This window comes from Pan troglodytes, chromosome 16 (genome assembly GCF_028858775.2).
Source record: "Pan troglodytes isolate AG18354 chromosome 16, NHGRI_mPanTro3-v2.0_pri, whole genome shotgun sequence".
Lineage (NCBI taxonomy): Eukaryota > Metazoa > Chordata > Mammalia > Primates > Hominidae > Pan > Pan troglodytes.
This window is the reverse complement of record NC_072414.2, coordinates 25627920-25650936: the sequence shown is the minus strand read 5'-3', so window position 1 is coordinate 25650936 and position 23017 is coordinate 25627920. Positions and strand designations below refer to the sequence as shown.

At 42.3% G+C, this 23017-nt stretch overlaps 1 protein-coding gene across 9 annotated transcripts in view; it reads right to left on the bottom strand.

Annotated features, from left to right (window-relative positions):
- Window positions 1-23017, bottom strand: part of RYR3 (ryanodine receptor 3) — a 563725-nt gene that overhangs the window by 143926 nt on the left and 396782 nt on the right. For all 9 annotated transcript variants that reach the window (XM_016927886.4, XM_016927893.4, XM_016927892.4 and 6 more), the window contains exons 42-44: window positions 22261-22364; window positions 16293-16428; window positions 334-514 (exon numbers count right to left, since the gene is read on the bottom strand). In XM_016927886.4, coding sequence (XP_016783375.2) covers window positions 334-514; window positions 16293-16428; window positions 22261-22364 — 421 coding nt within the window. The remainder of the gene's footprint in view (window positions 1-333; window positions 515-16292; window positions 16429-22260; window positions 22365-23017) is intronic.

Below are 23017 nucleotides of genomic sequence, written 5' to 3'. Positions count from 1 at the left end.
ACATGCTGAAGTTAGACAAGGAGTACAACCTTGGTCCAGACCTTTAGCTTCCTACCCCATGGTGATACTATAGGGAGGCCAAGAGTTTGCCCACTTTGTGATTTCCAGCTGCGCTGAGCGGAGTAGAGAAAATGGAAGGGGGTGAAGGTGATGCTGATCACTAGCCTTACTGGGAGAGTTAAGACAACACTGTTCTTGATGAAGGGTCAATGTTTTAGCTGTAACTGTTAAGAACATGTGCTTTCTCTATTACCTCCTAAATCATCCGTATACCAATAATATCTGAGAGCTCACCAACCGTATCTGTGCCGGAAGGGAATTCCATTCACTTACACTTCTCTTTTGTATCCTTGAGAGGGGAGGTCGAGCGCTGGGTTCTCAGAGATCTTAATGGCACCCTGCATGGCCGCCAAGAGCCCGTTTCCCCCCTCACCCCGCAGGGCCGGGCCGAAGCACTCTGGGCGTCTGATGAGCAGCTTGACCACAACGCTGGCGTTTTCTTCCACACTCTCACCTAAGGAAGACATGCACTGTTTCCTTCTCAATGAAAAGGACAATCCCAGAATTTATTTCTAGTTGATGAGGCTGGGAGAACAGTATTTTGTTCAGCTTATCACCTACTCTGTTTTTGGTTTAGGTCAGTCAAGTGGGCAGTGGGAGTGGAGAAGGAACTAAGACATCTGTAACTGATTGTGGTCAGTTAGTTATAAACCCCACTCACTGCACTTGAACCAGCCTCATCTACTCTTGAGATTAGGAGTTGACACTGATGGAGAAAAAGGTGGCTTTGATAAATTGGGTCAGGATCTGTTTATTTAAAGTATTAAGATCCACCATTACACAGCAGGTTTTTACTCTTCGGCTCAGGATTTTGTACCGTAGAGATTATTTCCATATATTTAGGTCCTCAGAGGGCAGTTAATAAACTACTGAGTCTACCATGGAATACTGATTCATTCACAAGTGACTTAGAGAACAGAAGGACTTTACATCTTGATTACCTCAATGAGGGCATGCAAATCTGCTTCCTTCCTTGAAAGGAAGGAAGATGGTTACTCGAGCTGGTGTGCTTCAATTAACGTTTGGGGAAGTGACATATCAGCTTCTGACTCTGTTACCCTAATACTCTCACAGAGTCTAATACCTAACCTAGGACAGCCAGGTTTGTATGGAGGGACTTCAGGTCATTTCTGGAATCATGTATCCAGATGAAGAATCTGCTTGGTAAAGTTTTATTGGTTATTCCTAAACTTGCTCTGTGGGAAGGCAGAGGTTAGAGAATTGTATTCTGTGGCATTTGTTTTTGGATGAACCATAGATAATGAAGATAGGGTCTCATTTCCTGATAAAGTGATTAAGTGGTAGAACTGGACACTTAGGGATAGCCATTCTTTCTTAGAGCCAATACATGTATTCAAAAGTGGGTTGGTAGCTTGTTCGAACAACTTAATAAAAAAAAAAACTCTGTCTCAGATGAAATCCTAATTTGTATCTGAGAATTCATCTCTGAGCCAAGACTCAAGGGCAAGACTTTTTTTCACGTTGTGTTAGCTAAAGCCTAAAGAAAAACTCTACAAAATCATAAGAGGTACCTCATTTGTGTCTGAGAATTTATCCCTAAACCCAATACTCAAAGGCAAGACTTTGATGTTATGTACTGGAAGCTTGAAGAAAAACTTTTCTACAGAAATACCCTAGGTATTTCTTGGAGAACTGAGCGATAATCGAGGTTACAATGTGATAAGCTGTTGTATTATTTATTCTCGTGCAAAAAATTCCCTCAAAATATTGGCAGGCTAGAACAATAAATATTTGTTATCTCGCAGTATTTGTATCGGTCAGGGATTTTGAAGTCGCTAAGCTAGGTGGTCCTGCCTTGGGATCTCCCATGAGGTGGCAGCTGCCGTCTTCCGAAGGCCTGTCTGGGACCGGAGCATCAGTTTCCACGTTCACTCACACAGCTGTTGGCAAGAGGCCTCAGTTGCATACTGGATGTTGGGTGGAGGCCTCAGTTTCTCACCATGTTGACCTCCCCATAGGGCTGCTTGAGTGTTCTCATGATGTGGCAGCTGGCTTCCCACAGAACAACTTATCCAGAAGGACAGTAAAGCGGAAGCCAAGCTGCCTTTAATAACCTGGTCACTTATTGTTACTTAGTCATATCCTATTCATTAGAAGTGAGTCACTAAGTCCAGCTTACATGTAAAGGGAGAATTAGGCTCTGTATTTTGGAGGGAGGAGCATCAAAGAATTTATAGACATATTTTGAAACAATTTTAGCAGTTTAAGTTCTATTTAATACAACATTTTATGAATCAACTTAGAAGTGTTGTGAGTAAAGCATTTTTTTTTAAGAGACAGGGTCTGGCTCTGTCACCCAGGCTGGAGTACAGTGGCATGATCTCAGCTCAGTGCAGCCTCACCCTCTAGGGTTCAAGTGATCCTCCCACCTCGGCCTCTTGAGTAGCTGAGACTACAGGCACATGCTACCACAACTGGCTAATTTTTGTTGTTGTTGTACTTTTTTGTAAAGACAGGGTTTCACCATGTTGCCCAGGCTGGCCTCAAACTCCCGGACTCAAGCAATCCTCCTGCTTTGGCCTCCCAAAGTGCTGGGATTACAGGCATGAGCCACCACACCCTGGCAGAGCATCTGAATGAGAACCCAGAAAATCTTCTTGTTCCAGCTCTTTAGCTCATCACTGTGTGAATACACACACTGCACAATCTCACTGGATCTTTCCCCTTTTCAGATACGCATGCTCCATCTAGTTTTAGAGTGACTCTATTAGTCTAACTCGGATGCAGAGATTTCTCCCATGATGCTCAGAGGAATGGGGATGGGGTGGGGTGGCAGCTGAGCTTGCTGTCCGAATGCCTGTAATTAACTCAGGCTCACCTCTCACACCAAACTCAATCTTGAACATACCAAATGTGTCTCACAGCCCTGAAGAGTCTACCTCAGACCACAGGTGTAGTCCAGTCCTAGAGCTTGGCTTGCTGACATCCTCTTTTGTCACTCAAGCTTTTGCACTGTGGGCAAAATCCAAGATTGTAAGCATGTACCACTCGAAGTTTTAGAGTTGTGTAGCTCAATCCAGAAAAAAATTTATTAGACTGAATTTAAACAGCTAATCAGCTTCCATTCACGGTTTTATAGCTCAATCCTTCAAGAGTCTAAAATTTTTGTAAAGAAGTGTGTCTTCAAGTTCTATCCAATGTATCACACACCAAAAAACAATCAGTTTTTATTAAACCAGAATCCATGTGAAGAAAATTCTCAGGAGATACTAAAAGGGTAAAATTATCATAATAATGGGATGGTGGAAAGAATCAACATATTCTGGAAAAAGAGAAACCAAGGAGAGGTTGAAAGACATTGTACAGTTTGTAGAAGACCAGAGAAGGGTATGATGTCAAGTGCTATGCCCATGCTCTCCTATCAGTTGAACCTACCATTTATACCTAATATAGTTTACTCACAGGAGGGATACTTACAGAAAAGCCCCAGGAGAATCTACATTTTTAAAAGCCAGTGGTCTCAGACATGGACGTATCTCACAGTTCACTACTTTCGAATGGTTTTGGCCTCCAGTACTTATCAGGTAGCACATACAATCAGCCCTCTCAGTTGTAATTTCTCACTACAAGAATAATAAAGCTAAAACGTTGAAATTTTAAATATAAAAAAAATGGAGGAAAAAACCCAACTCTGTTAATCAAGCTTATTTGAATACTATAATTCTTTCAGTTACCTGGTGGAAATGCTTGTGGGTCAGCCACCGATTTTACCAGCATGTTGAATTCAACTTAGCCTTTCCCACAGTGATTGGCATCACGAAGTTAGTGGGATATAAAACCACAATATGCAGAAGTTGAAAAATCAGACTGTGAGTTCTACGTTGAGCTTGCGATTGAAATTCATTTGCCCAATTAACCTTATTTTATGAGTCTCAGGCCTTCAGAACTGAACTAATTGGGTCTGCTCGTGCAAGTGACCCAGGAAGCCGGCCCTTGATTACTGAATTATGGACATCTGTGGAGAATGCAGAGCACGCTCTAAGACGAAGGAGCTGAAGTGCAACCATTGCTGCTAATTAGACAGGGGACCAAGGAAAAGAATTTCCAAAGGCTTCCCAAGGCAAAGAGGATGGCATGATTAGGAGGGAGAGACAGTCTCTTCCTAATTACCTGTAGCTCAGCAAGCTTCACTGCTAACCAAATCCATTGTGGTAAAGCTAGATATTGACCTTGAGGGCATTTTTCAAGGGGGAGAGAGAGAGACTTCAGGTAAACTAGTTTTGCCCAAGGGCTTGCAACAATGCTTTCTGCTTGAGTTCTAATATGAATAATGAGCTTAATAACAGCATGAATGTTCACAGTGCCTTTCTTCAAAGGCTTCAACACTGTCTTCATGTTACTGTTTTCTTTTCGATGTTCCTGAATAGTTGGATGGAAATGGAAATGATTCTCCCCATTTTACCCTGGTAAAACAGTCATACTCACCACAGGGACAGTTAGCAGGGAAATAATTATTTAACCTTCAGCCCATCACTTTTCTCACTCTCTGTGTTCTAACTCTAGTTCCTGTTTTAAAGTTCCATTGTCTGGAACACTGTTTTTCTTCCCATTCTTTTGATGTAAACCGTCAACTTAGGTAACTCCATTTCATCCTTCAGGAGGAGCTTAAACATGGGAACCCCAGAGGACCTGTTCCTCTCAAACACCCTGTCCTCTTCCTTTGTGCCTGCTTTCCCCATTAGACTGTACATGCCATAAGAACAGGGCCTTGTGTCTGAATTATCTAACACTGTGTGCTCAAGGGTCTTGCTAACATCTGGCATATCACAAACATTCAAAAAATATATTTCTTCAATAAGTCAATAGACTTTATTGAGACTCAAGGCAGAGACTTGGAATGACTGGATGGAAAACCAAAGGTGGCTACCCATTGTTCCAGTATCCCAGGCAATTATCAGCCTCTGTTTACAAGAGCCTGCATCATCTACTACCCCAGATTTCAATTAGTCCTAAAGAAAAGAAACATATTCCCAATCAAGTCCCACCTCAGTAAGAGAGAACACGGGGCTTCAGCATGAATGAATGTACTGACACTCATTTAATTAATTTAGAGAATCACAGGGGCAGGGTAATGGCCAGGATCCAACACCTCTATTTTCTAAATGCCATCTTTGATAGGGTGCCAGGCAACTTGTATGAACTAAGTGATTCCAAATAGTAAGGACATACCATCTTCTTTTTAGGGCCTTCCAGCCTGGGAAGGGATGGACTGGAGATGTGTCTAAGAGCCACTGTGATAGCACAGAGAGCAAACCAGGAATTGTTTGCCCATTTACTAATGAATTCAACTATCCATTGAGTCCACACTACATGCTAGTAACTGATCTAGAGACAGCAGACAAGCAGTAACCAGGACAGTCAAGCCTGAACTCCAGAATGAGACTAGTGGAACAGAGCCACCCCAGCAGACCTGTGGACCTGCAGCAGAGCTTTCCCACCACCTTGCAGATATGTAAGAAATAAATGCTTATTATTTTATGCCTTTAGATTATGAAGTTATTATGTAGCAGATGCAGGCCAATATAAGAGAGTAGAAGGAGGGAATTCAGTTCCTTCTACACAACTTAGAGTGGCCCAGGTATAAGATAATAACAACTTGGAGTAGAAAGTGGCCAGTGGAGATGGAGAGAAGATAGATTTAAGATATCTTTTAGATGCTGAATCAACAGAACTTGGTGATGGACTGGATGTGGGAATAAGGAAAAAAGTTGATTCAAGGATGCTGTCTAGACTTAGTCTGAGTATCTGAAAAGTTGGTGGAGCTAGTTAAGGAGATGGAGAATCCTCGGGGAAGAACAGGTTTTGGGTGGTAATTACACACTCAGCTTTAAGATGTACAAAATTTAAGATGCGTATTAAACCTCCAAGTAGAAATACCAGGTAGATAACCAAGATATACAAGTCTGGGGCTCAGGGAAGAGGACAAAGCTGGCAAAGTACATCTGGGGATCATCAGTGTATACGTGGAATTCAAAGCCATGAAACCATGCAGGGTGGATGGTGCAGTAGTAGCCCAGATATTTTGAAGGCCAGTATTTAATCGCAGAATTGTGCTAAGATTTTGCCCATGTGTCTAGAGTTTGGGTCTATGTAGCTTTTTCATGAAATATGCCAAATAAAACTTGAATGCAATAGAAACCTGAAGTCAGAATTGAGGTGTGCTCTGACAAAATATGGGCATTCTCAATAGGATGATGAAAATCAGCCTTTGATGAGCACAAGGACCATAATACTGCCATTTTGTGTGAATAATGTTGATGAAGCAGATTTTTTTTTTGTTTCATTCAGCTTAATTCTAGTTTTATTGAAGTATCAGGCTTCATTTACTACTCTTATCAATGAAATGGTTGATGAAATCCATATACGTATATTAAGTAGGTTCTGGACTTTAGAGTCCACTGCCAAGACACTCAGTTATCACTATCATTGGAATCCCACAGGGGCCTTGGAGGCAAGCTGCTGAGAAATCCACTTAGGGTGAAAAGAATGTAGCTGACATCCTTTCACCCCAGCCAGCTTTCCTCATTTTGGTGCTCTGGGCCTAGGTTTGCCATTGGCTTCTTTATTTGAGGAATTTGTTTTCTATTACTGGTACTGTTTTGACTGTCTGCTTATTTCTGGACTTTGATGCTGTTTCACTTTGAATTTTTACAGATGGAGGCACATTTCCTTGCCTCTGTCACTCGAAGCCCTTTACCTGTCTGATAGATTTCCTTTCCTTTTCTCAGGTATAAAGATTCCAGGGAGTCCAGTGGGAGAACGAAGAAGGTAGGGTATGCAAGACTGTACACGCTTTATACTATGGTTTGAATGATGGTGCCTCCTCCGAAATTTATGTTGAAACTTAATCCCTAATGCAACAGTGTGTTAGGCCATTCTTGCATTGCCATAAAAAAATACCTGAGGCTGAGTAATTTGTAAAGAAAAGAGGTTTAATTGGCTCATTGGTTCTGCAGGCTATACAGGAAACAGGGTGCCAGCAACTGCTTGGTTTCTGGTGAGGCCTTGGGAAACTTTTACTCATAGCAGAAGGTGAAGGGGGAGCAGGTGTCTCAGAGAACGAGAGAAAGAGTGGCAGGAAGGTACCACACACTTAAGCAACCAGAGCTTATGAGAACTCACTAGTGTGAGGACAGCACCAAGCCAAGAGGCATCTGCCCCCATGATCCAAACATGTCCCACCAGGCTCCACCTCCAACATTCAGGATGAGAATTCAACATGAGATTCAGAGAAGACAACATCCAAACCATACGAAACAGTATTAGGAAGTGTGGCCTTTGGGAGGTGATTAAGCTATAAGGATCTCTGCCCACATGAGTGGGATTAGTACCCTTATAAAAGGGCTTAAAATTGAAGGGATGTTCTCTTGCCCTTCAATTGATTCTGCCATGTGAGGACACAGTGTTCCTCCTCTCCAGAGGATGCAGCAACATGGTACTATCTTGGAAGCAGACAGCAGCCCTCCCAGACATCAATCTTACTGGTGCCTTGTTCTTGAACTTCCCAGTCTTCAGAGCTGTGAGAAATAAATTTCTGTCTTTATAAATTATCCAGTCTCAGGTATTTTGTTGCTGCAGTATAAATGGACTAAGATACCTTACAGTTAGTACAAAGGTGTAACATAGATGTTAAGAATCCAGCTGCAACCAGCCATATCTCAAATGTACCTTATATTCTACCTTCTTATCACTCTAGCATGATGTATCTCCTGAGTACAACATTGCGATGTTGTTCCTATTTGTCTTAAACTGTTATTTAAATCTTTTGCCATTGGTTAATTTTTCAAGAGCTTGCTGAATCTTTTCAACTGTTTTATAAATTTGAGAACAAAACTATGTGTCACACATTTAGTCCTAACCATGCCTAGTCTAGTACCAATCACACTGAAGAATGGTTAACATGCTCTTTCTGACTCTAAAAACATGAATACAAGGGCAGAAATAAACCAGATGATTCTTAAGTGTCTACACCTTATATGCCCTTCAAAGCTAAGATGACACTTTGTACTCTCAACCCTAAAAGATGTATGTCTCCCAGCACAACAGTCTATCCATATGCTCTCCCTTTAGGACTTTGTTAAACTATATCCATTTATTTCAAGATGTTATTCAACACTTGCCTTCTTCCTCATGCATCCCTTGACTAATTCTACCAGATTCCAATAAACACCATCATTTTGGCATGCCAATGTCTCATGTGTCACTATGTAGGTAGGTGTGGTTGAGTACAAAGTTTTTAGTAATTACTCCATACATGTTTCTGATCACTCTACTTGGGTTTTCTCTGTTTCCTGCTTTGAGTTGTAGGAAGTGACTTCTGGGCAGGACTTCTAGAGCATCACGTTTCACAGCCCCTCATAGACTCTTCACATGTCACATGATGGATGTCCAAGTTATGGCCACTGATAATAAATCTACCTAGGAAAGCAGATTCAGCAAAGCTAGGAGATATTATGTTCCTTAAACTAAGTTTGTAGTCTGGGGAAGATATCGCTGTAACACTCCAAGGACTCTAAGAAAACACAGAATAACTTTTCCCTTTTTCTTGTGGATTGATAGGAAACCTTTTCCTTCTCAGAATCTACAATAGGAAGGGATTAATCACAGACACCCAAACACATCTGTGCTTAGCCTGGCTACAGTGCCTGCAACTGCCGGGAAAATAGAAGCTTAACGACTTCATTACTTCCAGAGTTAAACACAACCCAAGGCTTCTCAACAGCTAATAAAAATAAAGTGAAGCAAATTATATGCCTTAAAACATTTTCTTAAAGACAAATATTTAAGAAGATTTACTACAAACATTAAGAAATAATAGTAAATTAATGTTAGAAAGAGTTTTCTAATTCCATTATTTTGATATATTAAAAGCTTTTGATATGGCTTAAAATTTTTAAAATTAGCACCAAACAGTGATTAAATAATACCACAATTTTTGACAAGCTCAAAGGAGAAAATGTTGTTTCTCCTTGTTGATTAGGGAGACAGGAAGACAACAGTGCACAATGGTTCATAAACTGTGGCCTCTGGAGTCAAACTGCTTGATTCAATTTTTGGCTTTACTTTCTACTACCTATGAGACTCTGGGCAAGGTATTTAATCTAAGCTTCAGGGTCTTCATCTACAATATGAAGATAATTGTATCCACTTGCTATGGTCTGAATATTCATGTCCCCCCCACCCTCCAAAATTCATGTTGAAATCCTAACTGTCCAGGTGACGATATTAGGCAGTAGGGCTTTTGGTGGGTAATTAAGTCATAAGGGCAGAGCCCTCATGAATGGGATTTGTGCCACTACAAAAGAGGCCCCAGAGAGCTGCCTTGCCTCTTCCACCATGTGAGAACAAAGTGAGAAGGCACCATCTATGAACCAGGAAACCTCACCAGACACTGAATCTGCCAGCACCTTGATCGTGGACTTCCCAGCTTTCAGAAGTGTAAGAGATAAATTTACGTTGTTTATAAGCTACCTTGTCTATGGTATTTCGTTATGGCAGCCTGAACAGACTAAGATGCTTCCCTCATTGGATTGTGGTATAATTTAAGTTAATATATGTAAAAGTGTTTTGAACAGTGCCTGGCACATGGTAAATGCTCAATAAGTGTTAGCTGTTATCATCCTCACCACAACCCTCACCACCCCCATCATTACTCACCATCATTCACCACACTCACCCTTATAACCCCCCTATATGATCATGCACCACCCAACCATCATATCCCATCATCACCATCATCATCACCCACCACCATCACCATGCCTACCTTCACTAACCACCACCCACCTCAATCACCCTACAACTCACTATAACCACTGACCAACTATCATATTCCACTATCACTAGCATCATAACCATTCATCCCCCACTATCACAACTCCCACTACCACTCACCATTACCCACCATGAACACCCCATCACCCACCATAATCATATACCACCACCCACCATCATCTACCATCACCCACCATGAATACTTCCATCATCTGCCATGATTCCTTATATCACTTTTATCTTACATTGCTGAGCAGAGTTCACAAAGGTATTCAGAAAGTCCTTTTGAATCACCTTTTAGACATAAGGACTTATAAAGGGCTTTGAGATCCCAAAGAAATCTGTTTATTACAGTTTTCCCATTTCAAATGCCCTACCACTCTCGTAAAGATCATGAACAACAACTATCATAACTACAAGTTTATAAGGTTTGTGGCACTGGGCTGATCTAAGTTTTCCATGGATTATTTCATTTAAGCCTCACAACTCTGTGAGGCATACATTATTATCATCTCTGTTTTACACATAAAAAAGCACTGAGGTTAGGTATTTTGACTAACTTGCTTAAATTCACACAACTAGTAAATGATAGAGCCAAATTTGAACCCAAGTTACTCCATTCTCTACTCCAAACTCTTCTGTAACGTTCTGTTGTGATTGAGCCACTATTCCTCCTCCTAAGTATTCAGAAATATTCTCATTTTTCTTTTTCATACTCTCCACATTTTTCTTTTTCATGCCTTCACCTGTGGCAACCTACTGTGAAGCATTTGAGCTACCAATGGACTGCAAATCTACTTAGTTCTAATCTGTTGATTGATTTCTATCCTACAAATTCAATTAGGGGTATCTCTATATGGGTATTGTACACAGAAAAATCAATATAATGTGACCCAAGCCAAGCTTATTACCTTCCATCTCAAACCATTTTGCTTCTTCTGACATCCTTATTTCTTTCTCTCTACCCTCAAAAATCTCTAAGCTTCAATGTGACCTCTGTTCCTTTTCTCTCAACATACCTTGGCTCAGCCATCATCATCACCATTCAGTCCTTGATACAGTTTGTATATTTGTCCCTGCCCAAATCTCATGTTGAATTGTAATCCCCAATGCTGGAGGTGGGGCCTGGTGGGAGGTGTTTGAATCATGGGGACAGATCCCTCACGGCTTGATGCTGTCTTCACAACAGTGAGTTCTTAAGAGATCTGGCCATTTAAAAGTGTGTGGCACCTCCCCCTTGCCTTATGCCTGCTTTCACCCTATGATGTGCCTATTCCCCCTTCACCTTCTGCCACAATTGAAAGCTCCCAGAGGCTTCACCAGAAGCCAAGCAGATGCTAGCACCATGCTTCCTGTAAAGCCTGCAGAACCACGAGCCAATTAAACTTCTTTTATTAACAAATCACCCAGTTTCAGGTATTTATTTAGAATAATGCAAGAATGGACTAATACTGAACATTTGTACCAAAGATTGGGGTATTGCTATAAAGATACCTGAAAATGTGGAAGCAGCTTTGGAACTGGGTAGGTGGCAGAGATTGAAAGTGTTTGTAGGGCTCAGAAGAAGATGATAGAAAGTTTGGAACTTCTTGGAGACTGGTTAAATTTGTTGTGACCAAAATGCTGACAGTGAAGTCCAAGCTGCTGAGGTCTCAGGTGGAAATGAGGAACTTATTTGGAATTGAAGCAAAGGTCATGCATATTACACATTAGTAAAGAACTTGGCTGCATTCTGTTCGTGCCTTAGGGATCGATGGAAGTTTGAACTTGAGAGTGATGACCTAGGGTATCCTGGTGGAAGAAACTTCTAAGCAGCAAAGTGTTCAAGAAGTGGCCTGGTAGCTGGGCACGGTGGCTCATGCCTGTAATCCCAGCACTTTGGGAGGCCGAGGCGGGTGGATCACAAAGTCAGGAGATTGAGACCATCCTGGCTAACACGGTGAAACCCCATCTCTACTAAAAATACAAAAAGTTAGCCAGGCATGGTGGTGGGTGCCTATAGTCCCAGCTACTTGGGAGGCTGAGGCAGGAGAATGGCATGAACCTGGGAGGCGGAGCTTGCAGTGAGCCAAGATCACGCCACTGCACTCCAGCCTGGGCGACAGAACGAGACTCAGTCTCAAAAAAAAAAAAAAAAAAGAAAGAAAGAAAGAAAGAAAGAAAGAAAGAAAGAAAGAAGTGGCATGGCTGCTTCTAACAACCTATGTTCAGATGTGAAAATGAATAAATGACTTAAAGTTGGAAATTTATTTAAACAAGAACAGAGTGTAAAAGTTTGGAAAATTTGCAGCCTTGCCATGTGGCAGAGAAAGAAGAGGCTTTTTCAGAAGAGGAAATCAAGTAGGATGTAGAGCAACTACTTACTAGAGATATTTGCATGACTAAAAGGGAGCCAAGTGCTAACATCCAAGATAATGAGGAAAAGGCCTCAAAGGCATTTCAGAGACCTTCATGGCAGCCCCTCCCATCATAGGCCCAGAGGCTTAGGAGGGAAGAATTAACTTGTGGGCCAGGCCCAGGGCAGCCTCATGACATTGCTCCCCATATATCCTGGCTGCTCCAACTCTAGCTGTGGCTCAAATGGGCCCAACTAAAGCTTGGGCTGCCACTTTGGAGAATGCAAGCCATAAACTCTTGGCAGTTTCCATGTAGTGTTAAGCCTGTAGGTATGCAAAATGCAACAGTGGAGAACACTTGTCAGCTTCCACCTAGATTTCAGAGGATGTATGGAAAAGCCTGGGTCCCCAGGCAGAATCCTGCTGCAGGTGTGGAGCCTCACAGAATACCTCTACTAGGGCAGTACAGAGGGGAAATGTGGGGTTGGAGGCTCCATGCAGAGTCCCTCCTGGGGTACTGCCTAGTGGAGCTGTGGGGAGGGGGCTACCACCCTCCAGACCCCAGGATGGTAGAGCCACTGGCATGCCTATAGTCCCAGCTGCTCGGAAGGCTGAGATGGGAGGATTGCTTGAGGCTGGGAGGTCGAGGGTGCAGTCAGCTGAGACTGCACCACTGCACTTCAGCCTGGGTGACAGAGCAAGACCCTGTCTCAAAAAAAAAAAAAAAAAAAAAAAAGTGTATGGCACCTCCAGCCTCTCTACTCTGTCTCTCTTCCTCCTGCTTTCGCCATGTGACATGCCTAGTCCATCTTTGCCTTCTGCCATGATCGGAAGCTCCCTGAGGCTTCACCAGAAGTTTAGTAGATACCAGCACCATGCTTCCTATAAGGCCCGCAGTACTGTGAACCAATTAAACCTCTCTTCTTAATAAATTATCAAGTCTCAGGTATTTCTTTATAGCAATGCAAGAATGGTCTAATACAGTCCTGTGAATTCCACCTCAGTAATTTCTTTCGAATGTATCTCTTCCAGTCCATTTTACCAACACCATAATAATTTAGAAACTCATTATTCTAACCTGAGTACAGAACCCATGAGTGGGTATCAACCCATCAGTCTCTCTTCTGTTAAAAAGTTTTACAGTTCTCTACACACTGAATCAATACTAAACTTTTCAACTTGGCATTTAGGTTTGCCCCATTATAACCACCTACCTTTTAAACTGCATGTCTTACCAGTGCCATCCATGCATCTACCCTCCAGACTAAGGTATCTTAGTCTGTTTTGTGCTGCTATAACAGAATATCAAAGACTAGGTAATTTATAAAATATAGAGGTTTATTTGGCTCATGGTTCTGGAGGCTGAGAAGTCCAAGATCAAGGGGGTACATCTGTTAAGGGCCTTCTCACTGCATCATAACATGGCAGAAGGCATCACATGGCAAGAGAGTGTGCACAAGAAAGCAAGATGTTGAACTCGTGGCCTCCAGCCATTTTATAATGGGCATTAACCCATTCATGAGGTGTTGGGTCCTCATGACCTAACACCTCCAATTAGGCCCCATCTCCCAACTCTCGGGATTAAGTTTCTAAAACATGCTTTTTAGGGGACACATTTAAACAATAGCACTAGGTTTCCTGAGCACAGCATGCTTTAGCCTTTGAGCTACTGTACATGCTGCTTCTCAACTGAATCTATGTATTTGGAAACTTGACCTTTCAAAGCTTATCTCTAACATCACCTCCTCCATTAGGCCTTTTCTGATCTCCTCAATAAGATATGTTTCCCCTCTTGAACCCCTTCAGTGCTCTCTCCCTGCCTTACTCCACTTACTTTTATTGTAGTGATCTCTGTCCATGTTTGCTCCCCTTAAAAGACTGAAAATTCTTTGAAAGGAGAAGCTGACATCCTTTGCCAAAACTAGACACGGCTACTGTTAGATATGAGCTCTAAATTTCTTTTCAAAGAATTAATATGTCATTATGTTCAATTCTTTGCCTTCTACTTTCAAACCTAACTTCCTCGTAAAGCAAACTTTTTCGATTACCTGCTCCACCCTGACTCATTCTGATCATCTGCTCCACCCTGACTCATTCTGATTACCTGCTACCTGCTCTGTCCTGACTCCCGCCGAAGCACTCACCCCGTCATTCTATTTAAATCGGCCAATGGGAATTAGTTTAGCCTGTGCGGTCTAACCCTAGCCAATAGGGGAACGACACAGCAGCAGGGGCCACGTGCATCAGGAATAAGAACCCCTTCCCCTCCTTTGTCCAAGTGTGTGCTCACCATTGCTCCATCTGTAAGGGCGCACCCTTCTAAAGAAGTACCTTGCCTTGCTGAGAATTAAAAAGAAAATTTAATATTCAAGTGCTATTTCTTTTGTGGCACCAAAACTTTATATATATAACACTATTATAGAGACAAACATTAAACTGAAATCCACAAACATTTCTATTGATGGGCCAGTTTGCCAGAGTTTGTTGCATTATAAAATTGCAGTGCAGAAAATATATAGAAAAGATATAAAATAACCTGAAAACAAAAGGGGTGGACCAAACCTTTTGGTCTAGAGTTTAGTTCAATATTGTTGTACCTAACCCACAAAAGCAAGTGTTAGAATTTAGCAATCCAGGTAGAAGAAGAGCCAGTCGATTCCTTTACCTTCACGATCCAGGTAGATGGTCTCATAAAATGACTCAAAAAGCTCTTGATCTTGACTGTGAAGGTGACCAAGATGAATAAATTGGTCCTGCCTTGATCAGATTTGTCTGCAAACAATCTATTTACATAATTTGGCGAGCTGTATAAATTCTTAATATCCATTTCATACACCCACAAATTTGCTTTACTCCTACAGTAACTCTGTGTTAATTCTGGACATGTGATAATTTGGATACAAAGTGAACCAGGCTATTAGAGGATACTCTAAAACTGCCCTCAAGAGAAGAAAATGGAGGTTAGCAAAGCTGGTGATAAACAAGAAGGATGCAGTGATGAATACGCAGAGAGAAGCAGAGAGAGTTGATTAGGAAGTTGGCTGGGTGGGTTCCAGGGATAACAAGCAACCACCTCAAGGCCTGCAATCTAACCAGGACAAGGAGAAAAGAAACCATTTAAATATTAAGACTATAGTATAGTACGGTGAAGAAAAGTAAGCAGGTGAAATGGGAGGGTAGAGAGACAACAAGAAAAGCACACGGGAATATAATGATCACATTATATCAACATATTTTGAGACAAATTCTTATACTTAGAACAACTGGCATGATTGTGTGTTAGCTGCAGTCTCTCTTTGAGATCACCTAACCTGCTTAGTGCAATTTGTTAGCCTGGAACCCCAAACTGAGAGAACAGAGAGGGACTACAACTATAATGTCAATACAAATGAATTAGTATTATAACAAAAATTCTTAGGAGACAAGGCTCATTTTCAAGAAAGTACCCTACTTATTTACATAATATTCAGCATATTATTCCAGAGCAACTAAAGAATTCTGGTTGTGTTGGAATTCACTATAAATGGGAGGTAGATTGTATTATAACAAATAATATTTAGGGTTGTTATAGCAATTTTTTTCTCCTGGGAGTTTACTTATCTTTTACAGCTACTCAGTTATACTTGATTTTATTCATTCATTCATCCATCCATCCATCCATCCATCCATCCATCCATCCATCCATCCATGTATCCATCCATCCATCCATCCATCCATCCATCCAACAGTCCAGGGATCTAGATGTACATGTGCATTTAGCTCTGTGAAACAGGTGAGGTATTAATAATGATCTTCATAAGGCCCCCTTTTACAGTGCAGAGAGATGACACATCCAACCTCAGGCGGTGAGTTTCTTGCTGGACCTGGGACTAATGCTCAGTGCTCTGTTCACTGGACTCTACTCTTTATCCTTGTCTGGCCTGATTCTGAGATTTCTCTTGCCAGCCACCAAACACCTGTGATTCTCCCTAAGATTTCTCTTGCCAGCCACCAACCCCCTATTTTCAGATAAGAAGCAATGGAAAGGATATCCTTTTCCTTGTAGGTATCCACGATCATGCTATTCTGGGTATAAAAGGTATGGAAAAATGTGGGACTCACTGTTCACGAAGACAGCAAACCTCAGGAAGGACAGGTAGCGTTCCCCTTCAATGGGGTTCCAGCCGACATCAGGGTATCCTTTGGCCAGAAGCATGGGGCAGCTCTGTAGGCCACAGCCTGCCAAGTAGGTCACCACCTGCCAGAAACAGTACAAAAGTGTTCTTTCACATGCATTAGGATGGCTATTAAAAAACACACCTCAAAAAATAACAAGTGTTGGTTGAGGATGTAGAGAAGTTGGAACTCTTGTGCATTGCTGGTGAGAATGTAAAATGGTACAGCCACTGTGGAAAACAGTACTACAGATCCTCAGAAAATTAAAAACAGAATTGCTATATGATCCAGCAATTTCACTTCTGGGTATATACCCCCAAATAATTGAAAGCTAAAATGTGGAAGCAACCCACGTGGCCACTGACGGATGAATGAATGAATAAGCAAAACGTGATATATACGTACAATGGGATATTCAGCCTTAAACAGGAACAGAATTTTGACACATGCTACAACGTGAAGAACATTGAGGACATTCGCTAAGTGAAATAAGCCAGTCACAAAAAGACAAATACCGTATCGTTCCATTCATAGGAGGTAATTTGAGTAGTAAAACCCATAAAGACAGAAAGTAGAATGGTGGTTGCCAGGGACTTGGGGGAGGGGAGGGAAGAATGGAAAGTTATTGTTAAGTGGGTCTAGAATTTCAGTTTTACAAGATGAAAAGAGTTATGGAGATAGATGGTGGTGACAGTTCAACAACATTACAAAAGTATTGAATACTACATACAGTTAAATATACAGTTAAAAATGATCAAGATAGTAAATTATATATTTTGTGTATTTTAACACAATAAAATTTAAAAATAAATCTTACACGTATATAAGAAACAAAGAAAGAAAGAACTGCTCAAGTTTTTATTTTATTTTTTATAAGATAGCTGTGAGGCCTGAGAAATTCTAAGAACTGAAAGGCTTCCATTTCCCTGGAGGCTAGAAAGAGCCTCCAATTCATTTTTTGTTTCCAAGTGATTAACAAGATTGATTATCATTGTTATGTAGGAACACACCATGTACTGTCAGTTCCTGGTTTTTCCAGTTCTGGCAAGAGGGAGCTGTCATTTAAAAATAAGCCTAGCTAGCGTACATCTGGGGAGACAACAGTGCAGGAAAAGAAGGACCCACTGGGGGCGGGCCATGTTCACTTGGCCATGGTATTGCAAGGCTACAATATTCAGTCACTGACTGACCCAGAGTGGGCCCTTGAGTAATCAGGGGTGTCTACTCTCGTTCTGCATCCACAACAGCTGTCCAAAGTCAAAAGCCAAGATGTTAAGGTTGGGATGGCCAGAAAAAGAGATCCCCATTCATTAAGGACTGGGATTGGTGGTGGTCTCTTTGCTTCCAGGTTACCAGACACTTATCACGAGATCTCTGTGGTAGGACCTTATAGACGATTTTAGATTCTGTTCTACTTTTCAGCAGCTTTCAGGCAAAAAGACTGGCAAATACACCTTTGATTAAAACGCAGTTGCTATTCTAATTTCACCTTTGATATCTTATGTATACACAGAGAAGAGAAGAATCCACAGTGCTCCAAAATCCTCAAAGTCAGGGATGGTGTTTTTAAAGAATTTTTTAACCTCCAGGGCCTAGCACATAGTAGCTGTTCAATAAATGTTTGTTCAATGAATCACTTACTTGCTGACGTCAAATATTCTATTTTGCAAGTATAATAAAAATAAGGCCAAACTCAGCAAGAATCTATCACCATACTTTTTCCTTCTTAAACCAGTACAGATAATATTCTGCTTAGAGTTCAGATTTAATTTTGTCTTTAAAATGTCAGGGAAGCATCAATAAGGGCCAGAATTGGGCAGAGTTTTCAAGATTGCAGGTGCAGACATTTCACAGGCTGCTATAATTGCCCATATGAGAGAGAGAGAGAGTGTGTGCATGTGTGTGTGCGTATGCGTGTGTGTATGTGTTGGGGTAGGGCTACTGTTCAATCCTAAATGATCTAATTTCTGGCGTGATCAATAGAAGGAAGAAACTCCAGCATACCAGTCCTTTGCTGTTCTTTCCTGTGAACCAAACTTGGGTAATTTCCTGACATTGGGCTGAATAAAGTCTATAGCAGTGTGCTAAGCCACCCCAACTACTTGAAAACGCTGTGGCAAACCTCATCCCCTTTACAGATTTCCTGAAGCGCCCATTTCTTCCCTCTCCCAGCTTGCTGGCCTGCGCTAATCACATCTGACTTCTTCCAATGGAGGCTCCATGTCTTTGCTGAGCAACATTGTTTCAAAAGATGAACTGAGGCTGAGAATAGGATATGGAGTTCAAAACCTTGTGGCATTGCCTTGTCCAAAAAGACCCATTCAGCTGCTTTTCACACAAGCATCGGTTATCATCACACCACCTAAAACACTGAGCTATTTATTGTCATCTAAATGTATGAATAACAGAGTTTGGCTGAGGTCTCTCCCTCTAGATGCAGAGACCATGAATAGACACAGCATTTATGGAAGCTCTCACGACAGGTGGCATGGTGCTTGAGTCTTGTGTGTATGTAGGAGGTGGCTGGTACCCTTCACAACACAGGCCTACAGAGCCTGGAGGAGCAACTTTTAACATTTCCCTCTGGTCTGGTCATTTTCACTTACTCCGTTTGCAGCTGGGATTGCTTATTAAAGTTAACCGTAAGTTATATTGACTGGGACTTCTTTCAGCAGATTTTTTTTTTTTTTTTTTTTTTTTTTTTTTTTTTTTTTGAGACGGAGTCTCACTCTGTCACCCAGGCTCCCAGGCTGGAGGGCAGTGGCATGATCTCGGCTCACTGCAACCTCTGCCTCCCGGGATCAAACAATTCTCCTGCCTCAGCCTCCTGAGTAGCTGGGACTATAGGCACCCACCACCATGCCTGGCTAACTTTTGTATTTCTTTTTAGTAGAGATGGGGTTTTGCCATGTTGGCCAGACTGGTCTTGAACTCCTGACCTCAAATGATTCACCTGCCTCGGCCTCCCGAAGTGCTGGGATTACAGGCGTGAGCCACCACGACTGCCCTCTTTTAACAGAATGTTAAAAAGCAAGGTTCTTCTATTATGGTATTATTATGGTATTGGGTTGTTTGATAAACATCATATTTGATAAGGCCAGTAAATAGATTCTTTCCTTGATTCCTGCTTTTAACTTAATGATTTATAAGGGACCCAATGAAGTCCATTGGAAATACTGATTGAATCTGACAAAATAAAAAAAAATGCTTTCACTTAAATTTGTCGCCTCAAAATATTATTGTAAAAATGTCTGATATTTCAAAATACTTTAAAGAACAAAATAAAATGACCAACTCAAAGACAAACCCCTCTGTCATGGGCTAAATTGTCTCCCGCAAATTTCATATGTGGAAGCCCTAACCCTCAGTATCCCAGAATGTTTCTGTATTTGGATATAGGGGCTGTAAAGAGGTGATTAAGTTAAACTGAGTTGTTGGGGTCATGTCCTTCAGGAGGAGGAAATCTGGACACATAGAGAGATACCAAGGATACGTGCACACAAAGAAAAGACTACGTGAGGACACAGCAAAACAGTGGCCATCTGCAAGCCAGGAGGTGAAGCCTCAGAAGAAACCAAACCTGCGCACACCTTGATCTTGGACTTCCAGCTTCCAGAACTGTGAGAAAATAAATTTCCGATGTTTATGTCACCCAACCTGTGGTACTTTGTTATGGCAGCCCCAGCAAAGTAATATCCTCTCTTATTACAAGGAAAGTTCCTCCCATTAGAAATATGCTGCACAAACACGGGCGTTTTGTCTGTCTGGTTGATGATAGGCCCTCAGTAATTATCAGTTGAATGCATTTGAAATAGAATTTACTAACTGAAAAATGTCAACGAATTATTGGTGGGTAATTATCATCTCATCTTAATAGATCAGACATGGTTTTGCAGCTTGGCCAATGATTCTCTGCCAAGGCCTGAAACAGCAGAATCTTCGTGAGTGGTAAATCTGTGGTCTGTGTGGCTGCCTCAGCTAGAGGAAGGCCATCTGCTGCCACAATCGTTTAATCAAGACAACCCCTCTCTCTCTTTCCTCACCCTGTCTTCTTTGAGCCACCCCACGTTCACTATGTGACACGAAGAAAAAAATGTGTATTTATTTCTCAATTTTCCCTCTCAGCTTCTCAGATACTAGATTTGCTGGGTTTTCTCATCCTTTTGGCTGCTCCTCTTCCTGTTTTTTGTTGGTGCCTTTTCTTCAGCGACTCCCTTAAATATGCTGGTGGTCCTCAGGGCTCTGGCCTGGCTATGCTTCTTTTCTTGCTCCAGACCAGCCCCTGGAGTCACCTCATGTACCCCCAGCGCTTCAACCACCCTCTGTGTGCTCTATCTGCAGCTCAGAGAGCTCTCCTGAGATTTACTGCCAGGTCGTCAATTCCCTACTTGACAATGCCATTTGGGAGCCTTGGGGCCCCTTAAACTTGACAGACCCCAAACTCATCGCCGGCCTCCTCAGATCTGCTCTACCTCCTGCACTCCTTGGAGGAAAACATGGGCTGAACTGATATCTAATTAATGGCTGCAATTTGTCCTCTGATAGATCGGTCCCCTGGCTTCAAACGCTTCTCACACCCACTGCATCAATATTAATTGAAGCCAGCACAGTCTTGGGCTTTGACTACTACCAAAACTCTCCTCCTTGCCTCAAGACTTGTTTCTGTTCAGTTCTTCTTACTGAAACTGGGGTGTTTTCTAAAATATGAATCGTACTGTGTTGCCCCTTTGCCTAATACTCTCCAGTGGTTTCCACCACTCTTGGCTCTACGGTGACCTCCTGTAATAAAATGGGTAGGAGCACTGCCTCCACAGCCCAACGCTCTCGGTGCCTGGCTGTGCCACTGACTAACCGCATGACACTGAGGATGCCACCCAATCTCTTTATGCCTCCACTTCCTTGCCCGTAACTGGCAGGCAACAATGAAAGGGCTTGGTCTGAGGGTCACGTGAGTTCATTTGTGGGAAGCATTCAGAATAAAGCCTGGCACAGTGTATGAGCATGAATTTCTTTTAGTAATAGAAATGGCAGCATAAGTTCAATTCCTCACTGCTTCTGCTGCATTCTCACCTCATCCCCCAGGTACTCTGTGCTTCAGTCATACCCAGTCTCCTATTCCCCAGCACGCCATACTCTCCTCTCGGACATGCAAACATCCCTGGCATGCTTCCCCAACAATGCGGCTGATCAGCTTCTACTCATCCCTCAAGTCACGACTGTTTCTGAGTGACCTTCCCAATCCCCTAGTCAGGCTCAGGTGCCCTTTTCCGCGTGCTCCCAAATCCCCTACATAATGATGACCTTTGATTTGTCTTTGACTTGCCCACGTCCCTCCTCTCCACCCCCCTCCCCCTCCAGGTTGCTCTTCTCCACTCAGAAGGTCACACTGTGAATCCTGTCAGCCCTCCGGTCAAGGACATCATTTAAAGAAAGGGATGGGGAAAAGACGTAGTGAGGCCGCCTCAACCAGCTCCACCACCAGGAGCTTCATCCACACTCCCAGCAGAGGGCAGCTCAGTTTGTCTCAGTTACACATGGAAAGGACACTGATTATACAGTATTCTGCCACATCTCTTCCTTCCATAGGTAGATTTATAAATCTGTAAATTACGCAGAACTTTATGAGGAACCACGGGCATCTGGTAATGTTCCATGTAGACCAACGAGGCTGGGCTTCCACACACGAAGAACACAAATGTCCACATGTCTCTGAAGTTGGCTACCTGTGTTCACAGGAGATCCCTTGGTCATAATCGTGCTGCTACCGGTTACTCACATTCTTCCACACTTTCCCTACAAGCCCACCAAGATGACGATACAGTGACAGAGACTCCATCCGTGGTCTGCTTATCCTTAGCTTAGCTGCACTACAGGCCGAAGAGAACACCACACTGCCTCCCCAAGGGCCGGTTACCTTCTCGAGGTCTGGTTCCTCTAAGCTCAGCGCTAACTCATTGTTGTCCATCACAGAGGAAGCTGCCACATCCAGCGGGGTGGATCCCCTCATCGACGGGGAGGCTGAGGGAGGAGGGGAGAATTAGCAAGAAAAGGACAGAGGAAGACACTCAGTGCTGAGCTGAGACTGCAGTGCACATAAGCGGACAGGAGAGGGCAGCAAACACATTGAAACCTGGTTTACATGACCGTTCTCCAACGGGACAGTCCGCTTGCATTAAGAACAGCTCTATTAGCTATCCTTCCTCCCCACATTCATTGCCATGAATACGAATTAATAGAAAATCGGTTCACACTACCAGCCAGGACCATGTATTTCCAAGTGCTTTGCTAACACAAAACTTCTTGAGGCCCCCATATCAGATGCCACTCGACCAACTAAGCCCAGTGGAACGTGTATATTTCTGGGGCTACCACCTAGAGTTTAAAAATAGCATCAAACAGCATTAGCTCATACAGTTTCACCAGGTCACCAATGTTGTTTTTGACTTGTTTGTTTGGTTCTCAGGTTAGAATTAAGAAAAACTTCAGGTGGCATTTTACAAAAAGGTTAGTAGCCTGAGGTTGCATTTGAGAAATAAAAACCCGTGAAACTTCAGTTTTCAAGGGCAAGTATTTTGTGTATTACACACATTCATTTCGTTTATATCCAGAACAGTGAGTAAGGCATATGCATTGACTTGCTTTTCTAGTGGTGGTGGTGGATTTACACCGTT